The sequence below is a fragment of the Phascolarctos cinereus genome, unplaced genomic scaffold (assembly GCF_003287225.1).
Source record: "Phascolarctos cinereus isolate Bilbo 61053 unplaced genomic scaffold, phaCin_HiC Scaffold_726;HRSCAF=1367, whole genome shotgun sequence".
Lineage (NCBI taxonomy): Eukaryota > Metazoa > Chordata > Mammalia > Diprotodontia > Phascolarctidae > Phascolarctos > Phascolarctos cinereus.
The window spans coordinates 118419930-118440092 of record NW_027556098.1 but is presented as its reverse complement, the minus strand read 5'-3'; the positions used below and the strand labels follow the sequence as shown (position 1 = coordinate 118440092).

Here is a 20163-nt window from a genome sequence, read left to right as displayed (position 1 = left end):
TTAAACTGGCTCCTAAGAACAAATTGCTAAATTTTTATTTTTATTCACTTATTTTTTATTTTATTTATTTTTATTCATTTCATTTAGGTAGAGGGGGGCAATTGGGGTTAAGTGACTTGACCAGGGTCACACAGCTAGTAAGTGTCTGAGGCCAAATTTAAATTCAGGTCGTCCTTCCTCCAGGCCCAGTGTTCTATCCACACTGTGCCACAAAGCTGCCCCACTCTGTTAAATTTTTAGTGTGAGCATTTAAGCATCAGAAATTGACAAACACTACAAATCAAATCTTGATTGTCTAGACCAGGGGTGGGGAACCTGGGGCCTCCAGGTCACATGTGGCCTTCTAGGTCTGTGGGTGCGGCCCTTTTATTAAGGGGATTTATTCTGTGAAGTTTGGATTCAATCAAAGGGCCTCACTTGAGGACCTCGAGGGCCATGTGTGGCCTCGAGTCCCCAGGTTCTCCACCCTTGGTCTAGACTTAAGAAAATGATGGAGAAAATGTCAATAATTCAGATTAAATTTTGTCCTGGTGTACATTTTTTTTTGGAGGGCTGGTTGTCAAACATTTACCAGCATACCGCTGGGTGAAGTACTGATAACAATTAGGTACTAGGTCCATCTAAATACTTAAGTTTGATGTGTTGAATAAAGAGTTACTGCTCAAGACCCTTTATTCAATTCCTTGGTTAATTTTTACTATTCAAGTTTCTCCCTTCTTTAAGCCCTCCTCCACAAGACAAGCTTGAACATGTCACCCTTCTGCTCAGTAAGTTCTAGTGGCTCCCTGTTGACCTCTGTGATCAAATACAGACTGGTCTATTTGTAATAGAAGCCAGCCCCTCACATCCTGATTGCAGCCCACTTTTCTTTTATTTCTTTTTTTTGGGGGGTCATAATTGGGCCACTGTTTTATTTTGGTTTTTATAAATACGTTCAGTCACATGGTGTTCTACATAGGACTATGAAGCAGAAACTCAGAAATCATTATGGCTTTACCACATTTTATAATAAACTCCCTTTTTTCTTAAATACAAAGTCATTGTGGTCTTGTTCATGGACCAATGGACATCTCAATGTATGCCCTCAAGTCCTGAAATAGAAGAGGAGTGAGCCCTGACTTTGGATTGTGGAGGTAACCAAGCACCTAACTCCCTTGAGGTCATCATGTGGTCCCCACAACTCCCAGAATCCCTCCTGAGCTATTTCCACCTCCTCTGCCAATTTCTTACCCTTGCTATTTTGTTGCTGGTATTTTCCTGGACCCTAACATACTCTATGACGCCCTAGAATATGTGACTACTGACTCTGAAAATCTGCCCATTAGCTCTTTTCATGGTGACAAAGAATTAGAAATCGAGATGATGCTCATCAATTGGGAATGGCTGAACAAGTAATATGTGATTGTGATGGAATACTTTGGTGCTATAAGAAATGATGAGCAGGACAGTTTCAGAAAAACCTGTGAGGACCTATATGAACTGATGCAAAGTGAAGTGATCAGACCCAGGAGAACATTGTGTATAGTAATACCTATATCGTAATGATGATCAATTGTGAAAGATTTGACTATTCTGATTGATACAATGATCCAAGACAATTCCAAAGGACTCATGATGAAAAATGCTATCCACCTCCAGAAAAGAACTGATGAACTCTAAGTACAAATTGATGTATAATTTTCTTACTTTATTTTTCTTGTTTTCCACCCCCCCCATGGAAAAATATCTTGAATGAGTTGTATGTTTGTTTCATAATACTTGATTTCTCAGTGGGGCCGGGGGGAGGAGTGCAGCTCACTTTTCCAGGCTGATTACACCCAGCCACTACAGTCTGGCTACATTGAACTGCTCGGGATTCCTCACTTACACCATCTTCTCTCTTTGTGCCTTTGCACAAGCCGTCCTGCCACTGGACTGCCCTGCTCCCTTACCTCTACCTCGTAGAATCCCTGGTTCCCTTCAAAGCTCCACTCAAGCTTTACCTCCTCTATGAGCCCTCCTGGATCTACCCAGCTGCTAGTGTCTTGTATTTTCTTTGTATATATTTAGTTTATGTATATGTTGTTTCTCCTGAAAGCAGGGATTGTTTCATTTTTGTCTTTGCAGTCCCTAACCCTTGGTATAGTGCCTAGTACCCAGTATGTATGTGTGTATAGGGGCCGGGCACTGTCACACCTGCCCTGACACCAGGACCTGTGTGATCCCTGTGACTCCTCAGACACAAATTCCCTTTCTTGGCCTCCATTCTCTTCTGCATGTTGTATCCCCCTATTAGAATTAATGTTATTAGCATTGCTCCAGGGGGCAGGGACTGACTCATTTTTGTATTTGTATTGTCAGCAACTTGGCACATAGGAAGCACTTAAATGCTTTTTCATTCTTTCATGCAGATAGTTTGTTGTTCAGTTGTGTTCAGTTGTGTCTGCATCTTCTGACCCCATTTGGGGTTTCCTTGGCAAAGATACTGGGTGGTTTGCCATTTCCTTCTTTAGATCATTTTATAGATGAGGAAACTAGGGCAAACAGGGTTACCTAGCCTAGTGTGCCCTGGGTCACACAGCTAGTAAATATCTGAGGCTAGATTTGAACTCAGGTCCACCTGACCCCAGGACTGGTGCTCTATCCACCATATTGGTTAATTCTTGTCTTCTTCCTCTTTCCTTTCTCTTTCCTCTTTTTTTTTTCCTTCTCAGCTGCTCCTGCTGATGTAACGCATTAACATAGACTTGCTTTGCTCCCCAGGATTCCCTGGCCCAGCCCCAGCCCTGGTGGAAGATCCAACTGTTCGTTTGGGAGCCAGTGCTTTTTGGGACATGGGATGGTGTGTTCACATCCTGTATGATCAACATCTTTGGTGTTGTCCTTTTCCTCAGGACAGGCTGGCTGGTGGTGAGTTGTGGGGGAGGTCTGGGAGCCTCTCTGGGCCTGATTGCTTCCCATCCCCCCCATCCCAAAGCCTGGATTCTGCTTGTGCCTAATTACGTATGTCACGGTGGTGGTGCAGCAGAAAGCCAATGGCCTGGACCTGGAACCTGTTCTCAGGGGGCTCTCCATCTCAGACAGTTCTTCCTGGTGCATTAGATTAGATTAGAGAGAAAAACACACTCTATCAACACCGAGTGAGAAACAAGCACATGAAACCAGCAGCGTGGGGATTAACCACTTCTTGGATGTGAATCAATTCGGGGTCCTTCCCTTTACACCAGGAGTGTCAACCACAAGGCCCATGGGCAGCATTTAAGGCCCCCAGCACTCCTAGGCCATCCTAACCTAGATAAAAATGCAATTGGAAGATATTTAACAAAATAAATAAAAATACAGCTGAACATAGATAAGGCTAATATGTGGTTTTCTAAGTCAATATTTGGTCTGCTTAGTGATTAGTTGTATCACACTCTTTGTGACCCCAGTTGGGGTTTTCTTGGCAAAGATATTGGAGTGGTTTGCTATTTCCTTCTCCAGCTCATTTTACAGATGAGGAAACTGAGGCAAACAGGGTTAAGTGACTTACCCAGGGTCACATAGCTAGTAAGTATCTGAGACCAAATTTGAACTCAGGTCTTCCTGATTCTGGGCCCTATGCTCTACCCACTGCACCGCCTAGCTGCCCCTATGCAGTCTGCAGGGATCTTTATATATGATTTAGTGGCCCCCAATTCTATTTGAGTTTGGCACCATTGCTGTAGCTGCACCATACATCTGGGTGGTGTTGAGTAGGAGAAGAGATTTAAAACTAAAGGACCCGAGTGCAAGTCTTGTCTGCCACTGACTAGCTATGTGTACTTTAAACAAATCACCTAGCCTGCCTGAGCCTAGGTTACCTCATCTGTAAAAGGAGGATGATAATATTTACACTGACTCACTCACAGTTGTGAAAGTCAAATGGGACGATTTCCACTAAGTGCTTTGTAAACCGTAAAGCATTGTACACTGGTGAGTCAGTATTGTTGTCTACACTGATGGAAGGAAGCAGAGGCAGATGCTACAGGAGTAATGTTGGGGAGCGGGGAAAGGCTGAGCCCATTGTCCTGCTAACCTTGAACCTGGGCAGGAAGCCCAGCAGGACATCACTTGAATTCAACGTATATAGAAGCTGAGAGGGAATCAGTATTGTGGGGAGTCAGGGGTGAGGGAGGGGAAACCCCAGGAGGTGATTTGTCAGCCAGGGGAGGAGGTAATCCAGTTAGTAACCTCTGAGGGACCCAGGAACCTGGGTTAAACTTTCTCCCCCTTTCCCAGCTCATTCTCTTTTCACCCCCACCCTCCAACCTCCCCTACAGGTCCTTGACCGAAGGATAGGGAGTCCTGAGGGCAAAGCTGACTCAGGACTGGAGCCAAGGGAGAGAACAAAGGGTCCTCTTTTTGTGTTAAATAAGAGGATGGTATGTGCGCTGAGGAAACCTAGGAACTGAAGCTCAGCATTTCCTGTCCTTTCCTTTCTCTGCCTCCCACCTCCCTGTCCCCCACCAAAGATTCTTCTCATGCTGCGATTTCACTTCCCAACAGGCAAATCAGTTGGGGGAACATAAGATCATAGAGTGGGAGCTGGCGGGGGCTGTGGGTGGAGTGTCATCTAGTTAGGAGATAGTGTAGTGTGCTGGAGAGAGTCCGAACTTGGAGTCAGGAAGACCTGAATTCCAATCCTGCCTCAGATTCTTATTAACTGTGTGATCCATACAGGGCAAGTCACCCAGTATCTCTGGTCCTATTTCCTCATTTTTAATGAGAAGGCTGGACTCAATGACCTTTAAAATCATCTCCAGTTCTAAACCTATGATCCAGTGAATTCCATTTTTACAGATGAGAAAACTGAACTAAAGAAACTAAAGAGGTTAAGTAACTTGCCCAAGGTCACAGAGATAGCAAGCATTATTATCCCTGTCTTACAGATGGGAAAATGGAGGTACAAAGAGATTCCTCAATTGACTCAAGGTCACCAAGAACATGAAAGCCCATTTTCCTGACTTCTAGTCCTTTTTCCACTCTGTGACTTTGAGCTATTTGTAACACTTCTGACCCATAAATGAGAAGAATCGAGTCCCCGGATTTAGAGTTGGAATGGTCTTCATGAATCATTTCATCCACTCACCTCTAGAGAGATGAATCCCAAGCTCCTGTAGGTAGTAAGTAACGGAATCAGGATTCCAACCCAGGTCTCGACTCCCAGCCCAGGGCTCCTCCACTGCCGATCAGCAATCTGGGACAGCTTATCATGTGTGTGATACTCTTTGAGGTGGGATGGAGCGTGGGGTTGAGAGGAGAGTTTTTATTACATTGCTGAACTGCCCATGACAGAGGTGCCCTGCACTGTCTGCCCCACTGGGGGAGCATGGTGCCTGGTAGACTGGCATCCGTAGGGATGTGAATGGCTAATTGTAGCCTTGTCATTCCTAATTCCTGTCTTGTTCCTCCATTGTAGGGGAACGCCGGGGTGCTCGTCGGCATGGTCTTGGTCTCCTTCGTCATCCTTGTTGCTCTGGTGACCGTCCTGTCTGGCATCGGTGTTGCAGAGCGGTGCAGCATTGGGAATGGGGGTGTCTACTCCATGATCTCTTTTGTCCTTGGTGGGAAGCTTGGAGGCACTTTTGGCCTGCTGTACGTGTTTGGTCAGGTGAGTGTCTGTTGCCCTGGTTTTCTTGGGCTCAGCAGGGGCTGGGATTCTTTTTTATAATAGGTGGATAACACAGGGTTCTTAGGGCAATGCTCCCAGGGCCTTGGGGACACGTATACAGCATAGCCTTGGATGTATAGCAGGTGTCTAGTACATGCACTGTTTGGAGTTGACTTGGGCTGGAGGGGTGGGAGGGTCACTTGCAAAGTGCGTTGTAAAATGGAAAAAGAAATGGCCTTCAAGTCAGAAGACCTAGCTTTGAATTCAAACTCTACCACTACTGCCTCAATGAACTCATAAAGTCATTTCACTTTTTTTGGGCACATTTCTTTTTTAAAATTTAATATAATTTTCAGTTTAGAATTCTCTCCTTCCTTTCTTTTCTTGAGAAAGCAAGGAAAACAAAACCATTATAAATGTGTATGGTCAAGCAAAACAAATTCCCACATTAGCCATGTGTAAAAAAAGAAAGGAAAGAAAGTGAAGTAAATATGTTTTAGTCTGTACTCTGATTCCATCACTTCTCTATCTGGAGATAGATTGAGTATTTCATCATGAATTCTTTGGAATTGTTGTCATTGTGTTGATCAGAGTTCTTGTTTCAAAATTATATGTCTTTATCATAGTGTTGTCATTATATAAATTGTTCTCCTGGCTCTGCTCATTTCACTTTGCATCAGTTCATGCAAGTCTTCCCATGTTTCTCTGAAACCATCCCCTTCATCATTTCTTTCAGCACAGTCATACTTCATCACCTTCATTTATTACAACTCGTTCAGCCATTCTCCAGTTGAGGGGAACTTCCCTCAATTTCCAATTCTTTGCCACCACAAAAAGAGCTGCTATAAATATTTTTGTACAAATGAGTTTGGACTCATTTTTTCCTCTTTAAGATGAGGAGTTTGGGTTAGATCACTTCTTAGGTCCTTTCCAACTCTAAGGCAATGGCCTTGTGGTCTTATGACTATTTCTATTTTATATATTTATTTCTAATAACATATACATATATACATAGACCACACATAATATGCATATGTATATACACATACATGTGTATATATACAAATAAGTATATATACACACATACATACATACACATATAAAACTGTGAGTAGTGCCCTGGCCTCAGAGTCAGGAAGACCTGGGTTCAAATGCTGCCTTTGACACATACTAGCTGTGTGACCCTGGGCGAATCAGTGGCACTGGCAACTCTAAGACTGTAAGTTTCAGAGAAGGCACTAACCTACGCTGGTAGAGGAAATTGCATAGAGGGAGTAAAGGAGGTGGGAGAGGGAGAGCTTCCTACACTGAGAAAGTCACAGGTCTGGCAAAAAACAACAAACTGTGCAAAACATAACTATGTAATATTGCCCCATTCATCTTTATTTCCTAACAATGTCATTAAATCCAATCCCTTCCCAGTGTTAAAATACTGATATGTAACCTTGTTTAGCTGATTGTCCATTTACAACACTGATTATCTTCCTTGGTTCTGTCCCCTGTAATGTCATCTAGCCTAGCAACTGATGTCTTTTTTTTTTTTTGGTGAGGCAGTTAGGGTTGAGTGACTTGCCTAGGGTCACATAGCTAGTGTCAAGTGTCTGAGGCTGGATTTGCACTCAGCCTCTCCTGATTCCTGGGCTGGTGTTCTGTCCACTACACCACCCAGCTGCCCCACCTAGCAACTAATTTCTTAAAAAAAAGTTTTATCAGCATTTGTTTTTAACATCTTGGTCTCCAGATATACCTACACGTGTTCCCTCACTGCCTTAGTGAGCTTTTCCTTATAATAAAGCCAACAAGTCAGTTCTCATTTATTATGCTCCCATTGTGTACCAGACACTGTGTTAAGCCCTGAGAATACAAAGACAGGCAGGAGGTACTCCCTGCTCTCTCACAGTCTAATGGGAGGGACAACATGCAAACAGCTATGTACAAACAAGCTCTATTCAGGATAAATCGGAGATAATCCCAGAGGGAAGTGACAAGCATTAAAGGAGATCAAGAAAGACTTCTTGCAGAAGGTAGGATTTTAGCTGGACTTAGCCAGGAAGCCAGGAGGTAGGAATGACCATTGAGGGAATTTTATGCATGGGGGACAGCCAGTGAAAATCCCTGGAGTTGGGGGATGGAGTGTCTTGTGCAATGGACAGTCAGAGTAAGTGGAGTAAGGTGTAGGAAGACTGGAAAGGTCATGAAGGGCATTGGGTTCCAGATAGAGGACTTTCTCTTTGATCTGAGAGGTGATAGTGAGCCACTGAGTTTATTGAAGAGGTGAGTGACATTGACAGACATATGACTTCGGAAGACCAGTTCGATGGTTGAATGGAGGATGGCTTGGTGTGGGGAAGACACTGGAGAGGGACGGATTGACCAGCAGGTCCTAGAAGCAATCCAGGTGTGACATGAGGAGGGCCTACACCAAGGCAGTGGCTGTATGAGTGGAGAGAAAATCAGTTTAGCAAAACTAAGTGATATAACAATCCTGTTTGATTGTATATATGCAACATCACCCATCCATAGTCTCCCATCCTTCCAAGGAAAGAAGGGAGATGTTTTTATTTTTCTTGTTGGTCATTGCAATTATGCAACATTGTCTTGTCTTGGTTTTCCTTTCATTTACATCATTACAATTATTGTGTATATTATTTTCCTGGTTTGCTTTCTTCATTTGGCATCAGTCTAGACAATCCCTCCTATGCTTCTCTGAATTCATATATTTATCATTTCTTATGGTGCAATAGTATCCTAACACATGAATCTGTCACAATTGGGTTGCCCATTCCCCAGTCAATGGGTATCTGCTCTGTAGCTCTTTTCCCCCCAACATGTAATTTTCTATTTTTAAAAAAATTTTATTCTGAACTTAAGAAATAGAATAAGCATTTCCATGACATAGTAGAATAGAAAAAAAGATGGATGCACATGAAACTGCAAATCTGTTATGTACAATTTGCTATTCCTTTTAAATACATAATAAAATGGGGACAGCTAGATGGCGCAGTAGATAGAGCACCGGCCCTGAAGTCAGGAGGACCTGAGTTCAAATCCAGCCTCAGACACATAACACTTAGTAGCTGTGTGACCCTGGGCAAGTCACTTAACCCCATTGCCTAGCCAATAAATAAATAAATACATAATAAAATCATGTAATTTTCTATTTTTTCTTTTTTTCTTCTCCTCCCTGCCCTAGAGATGGTTGCCATCAGACACAAATGTGTGTGTATGTAAAGCCATCCTATACATACTTCTATTTATCAGTTCTTTCTCAGGATGCAGATAGCATCTTTCTTCATATGTCCTTTGTAGTTAATTTGGGTACTTATAATAGTCAAAATGACTTAGTCACTTATAGTCATTCTTAAAACAATATTGCTGTTACTGCATACAACGTTCTGTTGGTTCCACTCATTTCCCGGGCACAGCTGCAATATTCCCACACCCTTTTTTGCAGGGAGGGGTAGGGAGTAGCTTCTTGAGTCTCAACCAAGGAAGCCCAAAGCTTGGCCTTTCAGTCCCATTTCACAACTCAGGAAGAGAGCATTGATTGGCCCTCTGATATGGACCTTCTCTCCCAGAAGGAGAGAATTCTAAGCCAGAAGGCAGGCCCTATTAGGATGGATGGAAGGCTCTCAGATGGCAGGCAAATGAATAGGAAGTATTGAGTCCTATTTAGCTGAAACACAAAGACACTGCCTGAACTCTAAAAAGACAAAGTGTGGCCACTAAAGAGTAGCCAGCCCCCTGGGAGCATTCCTTCAACTGAAAAAGCCTTTTATGATAGTGTGTGGAGAGGTAGGGTTGAGAAAACAGTTTAAAGACCAGAGTAAGAGGGCATGACTGTTTTCTAAGTCAGGCTGTTTTTTATTTTTATTTGTTTGTATAAAGCCAAATATTTCAGTGTAAATACACCCAATCCTCATTGCATTAGGAGAGAACTTTAAAAAGGGATAGTTGTGCACGTGTATGTGTGCGTGTATGTATGTGTGTGTGTGTGTGTGTGTGTGTGTATATGTGTGTGTATGTGAGAGAGAGAAAGAGACAGAGAGACAGACAGAGTCAGAGAGATAGTTGCTGCTCTCTTTTAAAAATATTTGCTTTTCCTAGAGAAAGATCTTTCGGGTATAGCATATTTGAGATGGCAGCAATCATGAGGACTGCTTTATTGCCAGGCTAGGGATTTGTAGAGTGATTTTATATTTCACAGCTGTTCCACAACTAGACAGGCTGTGAGATGGGCATAGAAAGTCATCATTTTTCCCTTCCCTTCCCAGAGGAGGAAACAGACCAACCCTTCAAACTAAGCATCATTGGCAGGAGCCCAGGGATGGTTTCAATCCTTAGTGGATCATCCCAGTTCAGCAGAGCCCCCTCTAGGGTACAGAGGGTCCCAAGGGCAGAGACAGAAAACTGCACACCAAAAATACCCCCATGGGAGGGGAAAAAAACCCAAACAGCCAAAAAATTGAGAGATGGTGGTTCATGTGGAAGTGAAAATGTTTCCATAGGCATAATAAAAATAAAGTTAAAAGAACATTTTCTTTTTAAGATTTAATTTTTCAATCAATAAGCATTTATTTTATCTCCCTCCTGAACCCCACAATTAAAAAGGAAAAAAAAGCAACAAATATACATGTTCCAGAAAAAAAAAATACCACATAGGCCATGTTAAAAAATACTATGTCTCATTTACCTCATTATGTCTCATTCTTCATCTTGAGTCCATAATCTGTCAGGAAGTAGGCAACATGCTTCATCACAGGTCCTCTGAAATCATGATTGATCATTGATTAGAGTTCTTAATGCTTTCAAAGTTGTTTGTCTACAATATTTTTGTTATTGTTCAAATCATCTTGCAGGTTTTACTCACTTCACTCTGAATTAGTTCATACAAGTCTTTCCAGGTTTCTCTGAAAGTCCATTTCATGATTTTTAAGGGGCAATAATATTCCATTGTATTCCTACTCCATACTTCATTCTCCTATTCCCCAATTCCCCAATTGATGGGCACCCCTTTAGTTGCTAGCTCTCAGCCACTACAAAAAAAGAGCTGCTAGCTCTTTCTGTGGTGGCAAAAAATTGGAAATTGCAGGGATGCCCATCAATTGGGGAACAGCTGAATAAGTTGTGGTATGTGAATGTAATAGAATACTATTGTACTGTAAGAAATGATGAGCAAGCAGACTTCAGAAAAACCTGGAAAGATGTATATGAACTGATGCTGAATGAAATGAGCAGAACCAGGAGAACATTGTACACAGTAACAGCCGCACTGAGTGATGAATAACTTTGATAGACTTAGCCCTTCTCAGCAATGCAAGGATCTAAGAGAACTCCAAAAGACTCATGGTGGAAAATGCTATCCACATCCAGAGAGAGAACTATGGAGTCTGAATGCAGATGGAAGCATACTATTTTCTTTTTTTTTTTTCTTTTTCTTTCTCTTGGCTTTTCCCTTTTGTTCTGATTCTTCTTTCACAATATCACTAATGTGGAAATATGTTTAATATGATTGTATATGTATAGCCTATATCAGATTGCATGCTGTCTTGGGGAGGGGAGGAGAAAATGGAACTCAAAATCTTATAAAAGTGAATGTTGAAAACTATCTTTACATGTAAGTGGAAAAATTAAAATACTATTAAATTGGAGGAGGGGGGTTGAGAAATCTCTTCCACCCTTAGGACAATTGATTCCAGAAAGGTATTATTTCCACTGAATCATGGCTTTCCATATTTCTTAGTCAAGGCTGATTTTCTGTGACAATAGTAATTATGATAATGATGATGATAATAATAGTAATAAAAATCTAACTTCTTTTTTTAAAAAAAAGAGCTGCTACCGAGATTTTTGTATATATGGGTCCTTTTTTTCTTTCTTTGATCCTGTGGACTATTGGTCTAGTAGAGGTATGTCAGGGTTAGAAGGTATGCAGCTTAGTGACTTCAGCTCTTTCCATGAGTTGCCAACTCCAGCCTGGGAGGAGATCTGATCAGCCTTCTAGGCAGTTTTGTTTCCTTTCTTAGTTGGTCTTTCCAGATGAGTTTGAATCCTTGTCACAAATTTCTTTTACTGAGCCAGAGTCAGAATATGATTTGGTAGCTTCCCTATTTCTGGTATTTATATCCACCATCCTTGGGAAATGATTTTCCCATGCTGGGAGCTGTCTGGCTTTAAAGTATTTTCCAAATGCACAGTCCAAAGAGTATTTTAAGTGCTTTGGTGTGAGTACAGAAAAAACCCTATACAAACCTGGAGTTTTCCCTCTGGGAGTTGATCTACATGTATAGGGCCTATGGCTGTCTTGAAGCATTAATCATGGATTGAGGGAGCTTTGCCACTCAAGATATAAGAAAAGTTGTGCCTATATGCAGAAATTAAATGGGGCTTAAAACTAAATTAAATTCAATAAAGGAAAAAGATGGAGATGTTACTTTTGGAAATAGATAATTTTTTACTCTATAAAATAGTACCTTGGTAATATGTTCAGTGATTCCCTCCCCACTCTGATTCCTCATCTTACAGAATAGGAAGCTAAGTTTTTTTTTTCTGCTGAAAATGAAAGATTCAGTTCAGTTCATGAAATTCCTATATGCTACATGCACTAAGTGATAAAGGATCCCTCAAAGACATATGTAATAGAGAATGTGCTCTCAGGGAGTTTACAGTCTAGTAGTCCAGGGCTGGGAGAGGGGGAGAAACACATACAAAAATAACTGTGATTCTAGGTAGCATTTTTAAAAGTGCAAAGATAAAGTCTGAGCTACATGCTGCGAGAGACTGGAGGAGGGAGAGATCACTTATGGCTTGGGGAAAGGACAGTGCCTTGGTACATGGAAGGCTGCCAAGATGTCGCCCCTGAGTTGGGCCTTGAAGGCAGGGAGGGCCTTCAACAGGTGGAGATTGAGGTGGAAGTCTGTTCCTGGAATGGGGGATGGCATGAACAAAGGCACAGGCATGGGAGAGATAGAGTGGATTTCAAGAATGCTTATGCTTTAAGAAAACTTTAAGAAAAACTTTTGAAATAATATATTTATATATTATGTTTATAAATAGATAATAAAAAATTTTAAAAATTTAAACCTTTTGTAATAAGACATTACAGTAATATTTCTACATTCCCCCTTCCCCTTAAGAATCCTTAGGGATTGAGAAAATCTATTTTTACAACATATTGGGGGTGATAGAGAATAAAATCAATTACAAAATGGAATCAGAATCAATTTGATTTTGGGGGGATATATTTTTCCTCCTCCAATAAAAAGCAGTACTAATAAATGGGTTAATAATAGCTAGCATTGAACACTTTAAGGTTTGCAAAGCACTTCACGTAGTAACTCATTTGATCCTCTGAGCAACCCCAAGACGTATTATTTTCTCCATTTGCTGTTATTATCTCCATTTTACAGATGAGGAATCTGAGGCACAGAAAGGTTGAGTAACTTGCCCAGAGTCATACAGCTAGTAAGTGTCTGAGACAGGATTCAAACTGGGGTCTTCCTGACTCCAAGTCCGGCTTTGCATCCACCAAGCCATCTTAGGTCTTTGTCTCTATGGGTTCTGACAAAAGTGGAGGTTTTATTTTCCTAGTTATGGACTAGTCCCTTGGGATAAAAATTGCAGCAAACATTCAGTGTCTACTTTTAAGTGCCAGGGTGAAGGTTTTTTGTTTGTTTGTTTTTTTATGATATAGTACCTGCACTCAAGGACCTTACATGGTAGGGAGTGGGGGGGAGTATTTGATTATGACACATTTATACTTCATTTGTTGTTCAGTCATTTCAGTCACATCTGACTCTGTGACCCCAGTTGGGGTTTTCTTGGCAGAGATACTAGCGTGGTTTGCCATTTCCTTCAACAGCTTATTTTACAGATGAGGAAACTGAGGCAAATAGGGTTAAGTGACTTTCCCAGAGTCACACAGCTAGTAAGTGTCTGAGATTGCATTTGAACTCGGGTCTTCCTGACTCCAGGCTCTGCACTCTATCCATTGCCACCTAGCTACCCCACTTCATTATATGTGTTACTATAATTTGGAGATCTTGTAATTTGGTTTTGTTCTACCAATTCTTTATTAACTAGATCTGGGAAGTGGGGTGGAGGGAGAGCAGAAAAGAGCCTATATTACTGAAATATGTGAGGCAACACTGGGCACGTGGGGCAGTGGAGAGAGTGCTCGGAGTTCGAGGTCCTGGGTGCTGTGTAACCTTGGATAATTCACTTCTCCCTAGGCCTCACTTTTCTCATCTGCAAAATGAGGGTGTTAGGCTAGGTGGACACTGAAACTTCTTTCAGCTCCAGAGCCGTGATCCTACTCTAGGATGGACCGTTCAGGCTCCTTCCAATTCTAGACCTATGATGCTAATTGTATAGAAGCAGAAGTGTGCTGGTAAATGGGTAGCATGCTTCATTATGGAGCTTTTGGAATCATAATTGATCATATCGGCAATCAGAATTCTCAAGTCTTCCAAAATTGTTTGTTTTTTATGATGTTATTATGATACCACTTGTTTTCCTGGTTCTGCTCACTTCATTCTGAATCAGTTCATATGAGTTTTCCTAAGTTTCTCTGAAATAATCCCCTTTGTCATTTCTTACAGTATTCCATTACATTTGCATACATTTGTTTTATACGTTATATATATATGTATATATATGTATATATATGTATATATATATGTACACACATATACATATATACACATATATTTATTATATACATTTTTGGTTCTATACATTATTTGTCATCTATATTTGTTTAGCCATTTCCTAATTGATGGGTACCCCCTTAGTTTCCTGTTCTTTGCCACCACAAAAAGAGCTGATATGATTTTTTTTGTATAGATGGATTCTTTTCCTCTTTCTTTGATCTGAGACAGGATTCAAACTCTGGTCTTCCTGACTCCAAATCCACCCCTTTCTCTGCTACACCAACCAGCAGCTTTCTTGAGAACAGAAATTCCCTTTTCTGAACTTTGTACCCTTCCTCCTCCCCAAAGCAATCAGTACCTCACCGCACACAGAAGGTCCACAATAAATGTTTGTTGAGTTGGATATGGCCTTCTCTTCTCTCCCTGCCACTAACCTCACCTTGCTTTTCAGTGTGTTGCAGGGGCCATGTACGTTACCGGCTTTGCAGAATCAATCTCTGATTTGCTGGGCCTCCGAAACATCTGGGCGGTGAGGAGCATCTCGCTTGCGGTCCTTCTGGGTTTGCTGGGCATTAACCTGGCCGGAGTGAAGTGGATAGTCCGCCTGCAGCTACTGCTGCTTTTCTTGCTGGCCGTCTCCACGCTGGACTTTGTAGGCGGATCTTTCACACACCTGGACCAAGGTAAGCTCCTCCCAGTGTCTGCTGAGACCCGCTGTGCAGGTGCCCTAAACATCACCTGCACCTTTTTGGAGGCAGGTGAAGCCAGCTGGAGTTAATGAGGCCGAGTGGTCTCTGATGCTTACTTTCACTTCATGGATGCAGGTGAGTAAGGAAGGGCACTCAGGAGGCTCCTGCGTACTTGGCCTGTAAAGATTTAGCCTCTACAAGGTGAGCAGTGGTATTTTGGATATGATGTCATGGTCTGAACATCCAGACTTTGCATAGGCATAATTACTTGAGACTGGTATTAGCACACTTTTCTACTCAATTACTTTGTTTTAAACAAAATGAAACACAAAACCTCTTTATTAAAATAGCTAAATTTCAATCTTAAAAAAAATAAATTAGGTAGTTCTTCAAAGCAATATCTTAAAGAAAACAGACACCTAAGCACAATTTGGTAACCTCACTATGCCCTGGCTAGGATTGATCACTTCTTAATTTAGCGTTGGTTTTCTTTCTTGATCAGAGTAGAATATTTCTCTCTTTTCACCTTGAATCTTTATTTGTTGTTGTCTAGTTCTTTTTCAGTCAAACCCAACTCTTCGTGATCCCTTTTGGGGTTTTGTTGGCAAAGATATTGGGGTGAATTTGCCATTTTCTTCTCCAGCCCCTTTTACAGATGAGAAAACTGAGGCAGACAGGGTTAAGTGACTTGCCCAAGGTCACATAGCTAGTAAGTGACTGAATCTAGATTTGAATTCAGGTCTTCTTGACTCTAAGCCTGGCATTCTATTCACTGCGCCACCTTTGAATATACTTCAAGTCATAAATAGTTTTTTGTGGGAGCACGGTGGGGAGGGACTATTTTTAGCTCCAGGGCCTCAGACTAGTCAAAAAGACTTGCTTTCCTTCTTTTCTGATGGGCAGAGTAGCCCTTAGGGTAGTAGCCTCTAAGTTGGTGATGGATGTCTTTCCCCTCACCCAACCCCTAGCAGAATATTTCTAGGTTGCATTATTAGTGCTCCAAGTTGCCAAAATAATCTTTCTAAGATCTGACCTTGTCACTGCTCAGACACCTTCAATGGGTCCCTATTCTATCAGGATAAAATGCAGACTCCTTAGTCTAGCATTTAAAGCCATTTACTGTCTGCTCCTACCTAATTTTTAAATTTCATTTCTTTTTTTAAAATAATATTTTTCCATATATATGTATATGTATATGTATATATGTATGTGTGCATATATGTATATACATGTATATGTATGTGTGTGTGTGTAGTCGTGCTTAATTGTAGCTTCTTTGGGGAAGGGGAGAAGAAAGGGGGCAAAAAGAACAAAGTAAAAAGTGCATAGCAGAGAACAAAAGAAAACTTACAAGGAAGCAAAGAAAAGATGGACAGCTCTCAACACAATGGGTGGTATTTTCACATAGGCCTTCTTGAGATGGAAATCTGTTTTGAGTCTTCTCTTACATTTTGTGTGTACATGGCAATTTTTTTTCTTTTCCTATTTTGTATTTAAGTTTTAGTATTTAAGTTTATAATATATTTCTTTTTCTCTTCTTGTGTATTTAAGTTTAAAATAAATTAAAAAGAAATATCTTTCCCAATTTCATGTAAAGACAATTTTTAACATTCATTTAAAAAAATTTGAATTCTGAATTTTCTCCCTCCCTTCCTCACCTCCCCAGTCTCATTTTACATTGTTCCCCTTCTCAACTGCAGGGCTCCAGTGAAATGGAGCTACTACCAATTTCTTGAACTGAATATACTATTTGCCACGTCCATGTATTTGCATAAGCCACTTCCCTATACTTGTGTGTCCGGAATATATTCCTTCATCCTGCTCCCCTTTCAGAATCCTTATCTTTCTTCAAGGCTCAGCTCAGACATTATCTTTTCTCTTCTGAATAGCCTTCCTTCATTCCCTTAACTGAAAGTGTTCTTTTTCAATTTTCCGAAGTTAATTTGATAGATCTTTCCTTTGTCCCTATCACTCTCCAGTCTGTATTATACTTAACTCTGTATAGGTAAGTCTCTGTCCCCCCCCCCCAATAGAATGTAAGCTCCCAGAGCCTAGCGCAGTGATTTTCACATAGTAAATGTTTAGTAAATATTTATTGAATTGTCAAATTGTTGAAGTTAAAAGAAAGTGAATTTGAACTCAATATATTATTTAAGCTCTCACAACTGACCGGCGATGGAATTAACAGCTAAATGAGTTAATAATTGTAAAATGCTTAGCCTTGTGCCAGGCACATAATAAGCACTCTATAAATGTTAGCTATCTGGCAAAGACTTGGAAATTGAGAGGATGCCCATCAATTGGGGAATGGCTGAGCAAGTTGTGGTATATGAATGTAATGGAATACTATTGTGCTGTAAGAAATGATGAACAGGCTGACTTCAGAAAAACCTGGAAAGACTTATATGGTCTGATGGTGAGTGAAGTGAGCAGAACCAAGAGGACTTTGTACACAATAACAGCCACGTTATGCAATGACTAAGATTGTTAAACTGAACCTTTCTCAGCATTATGAGGATCTAAGACATTTCCAGAGGCCTCGGGATGGATAATGCTGTTCACATTCAAAGAAAGAACTATGGAAGTTGAATCACTATTACTTATTTTTACCTTCTGTTGAGTTTTGTTTCCTCTTTCTGATGGTTCCTCGTATTGGTTTTAATTTTCACTTACAACTTCACTAATGTGAAAATATGTTTAATGGGTATGTAAATGTAAAGCCTATATCAGATTGTACGCCGTCTTGGGGAGGGTGGGGGGGAGAAAAAGGGAGAAAAATTTTCAACTCAAAAGCATATGGAAAAAATAAAAAAAAATTAAATACAAAAAAAAGAAAAAAAATAAATGTTAGCTATCATCACCATCATCATCATCACCATCATCATCATCCTCATCATTGTAAGTTCCTCATCCCTGGAAGTGTTCAAGCAAAGAATCACAGTCAAAGCTGGGCTACAAACCCTGCGTTCTCTAGAGGAACACTTGTCAGATGTTCCTAGATCTATTTTCCTGGATTATTTGAAGTAAACTCCCTTTTCTCCATGTTTTATTTCTATCTTCTGTCTTCCCAATAATCATGTATCCAGTTCTGCAGCATTTGAATCATTCTATCTTGGAGCATGGAGGCATCTCTATCCACCAGAGTCTGAGGACCTAAGTTCACATCCCAGCCTTGAAGCTTACTACTTACATAAGATTGGACAAGTCTCTTCATCTCTCTGGGTCTCAGTTTTCCTATCTGTGAAATGAGAGAGTTGTAGCAGGTGATCTCCAAGGTTCTTTTTAGCTCTAGATTAGAGGTTCCCAAACTTATTTGGCCTACCATCCCCTTTTAAAAAAAATTACTCAGTACGCCCCTGGAAACCTACTTTCTTTAACCCTCTAACAGTTTTTTTTGAAATTTGTGTCATTTCAAAAAAATATAAACTTTTTTTTAAAGTGATGCATCTTAAATTAAATAATTTATTATAAATTTGTGGGATTTTTTCTATATTGAAATTTTGATGACAGAATATTGTATCATGTAACCATATAGTATCATATTGTAAACAAGTCATTACCCGAATATATTCCTGCCCATGCATGCTAGACTTTCTGACAATGTTCATCTCGCTTGCCTGACAACACTTGCTTGTTAAGACCTGTGGGCAGACTTGACCACTGATGGGTTTTGCATATATATATAAATGCATTTTGTGTGTTTGTTTGGAAAATAATGTAATCACTATGACTTTAACTATGTTGCACAACAGATGAAACATGAACGAACAGTTTTCAAAATTTTCTTCTCTTCTCTCTTTCCTTATGCTTCTACCTCCCCTTTATTTTCATTCAATGCCCCCCACTTGCATCCAACGCTACTACTTGCCCCACCTGGATCGTTCCAGCTCCCTCCCAGGGGTGGTATTGCCCAGTTTGGGAAACTTTACATCATATAATGAATGCCACAGCTGTCTTTGCTGGCTCTAGGCCAGCAAAGTGTTGTCTGGAAAGTGGAAGCTTCCAGAGTCTCATCTTTCTACATGGAAAGAGAGACAGCCTGTTTACAATTACGAATATTAATTTTAGAAGAGACCTTAGCCATCATGAAATTCAACCTCCTACCTAGGACAATATGGGAAAAATAGAACAAGTTCAATTCTCAATTTAATTCAATCCAAGGAACATTTATTAAGTGACTTCTGTGTGCCTGGCCCTGGGCCAGGTACTGAAATGGATATGGTTTTTAACACCTTATATACCCATTATCACCTTTGAGCTATAACATAACACTTTGAAGTAGTTAGGTACTCTAGCTATCTTTGCTCCCATTTTACAGAAAGGAAGCTGGGGCTGTGGGAGTTTAGTCACTTGCCCATGGTCATACAATAGAAGTGGTAAATACACACCTTGACTTCCTGGCTCCAGTGATGCTTGGGATGAGGCATTTGGAAAGCTGCTAGAGGAGCCTCGGACATTCTAACTATCATTTTTTGACACTGAGCTCCCCACCCAAGGTGTTGGCCCCTTCACCTGTGCTTCATTCAAAAGATTTCTTAATCAGAAGGAAAGTATACACTAACTAAAATGTGCACAGACATCCTGTAGACCAGAATTTGACCAACATATGGATATCTGGGATGGAGGACCAATGGACAGTGAGCAAGACTCTGAGCTAATCATGGGCTGGGAGGCTTGTGACAAATCACAAAGGTCAAGCCAATAAGCTTTTATTAACCTCCTACTACATGCCAGGCACTGTGCTAAGCACTGGGAATACAAAGAAAGGCAAGACATGGAATATCACTGCCTCTGAAGAACTAAGGATGAGTATCACACAGAAGGCAGTGGAGAGGCATATGGTGGGTGGGTGTTGGTCACAACATGTAACCAAGGAGGAACTCCAAAGAAGAATGGGAAGTAAAGGTTGTCATTGAGGAACTGTAGAATAAGAAGAAAATATGAGCAAATTACCTGGCAAGAAATTGAATAAAGCTTTCAGCACATTGAATGGATCGAACACTTTCTGCAAGATCATGGATAAGTTGTACTTCATGGGCAGACATGGATGGTGGTCATCTGCATTATTGGAAAGAACTCTTGAATCAATGAGATCACGGAGCCATTTCAACAGTTGTTGACTGGGAGGCTATATAGCATTGTGTATAGGCTTCCTGCTAATAGTCAGGAAGACCTGGGTTCAAATGCCACCTCTGACAAATATTGGCTGTGT

The 20163-nt window shown here is 40.8% G+C and overlaps 1 protein-coding gene and 1 long non-coding RNA gene across 3 annotated transcripts in view; one reads left to right on the top strand and one right to left on the bottom strand.

The window, feature by feature from the left end:
- Nucleotides 1-20163, top strand: part of SLC12A8 (solute carrier family 12 member 8) — a 168171-nt gene that overhangs the window by 27614 nt on the left and 120394 nt on the right. For both annotated transcript variants that reach the window (XM_020985999.2, XM_020986001.2), the window contains exons 3-5: nucleotides 2743-2889; nucleotides 5420-5611; nucleotides 14714-14945. In XM_020985999.2, coding sequence (XP_020841658.1) covers nucleotides 2743-2889; nucleotides 5420-5611; nucleotides 14714-14945 — 571 coding nt within the window. The remainder of the gene's footprint in view (nucleotides 1-2742; nucleotides 2890-5419; nucleotides 5612-14713; nucleotides 14946-20163) is intronic.
- On the bottom strand, nucleotides 7402-14830 carry LOC110208142 (uncharacterized). The gene is made up of 3 exons (XR_002324412.2): nucleotides 14740-14830; nucleotides 10305-10378; nucleotides 7402-8044 (listed from the first exon to the last, which is right to left on the bottom strand). It is a non-coding gene; the product is annotated as an uncharacterized LOC110208142 (long non-coding RNA).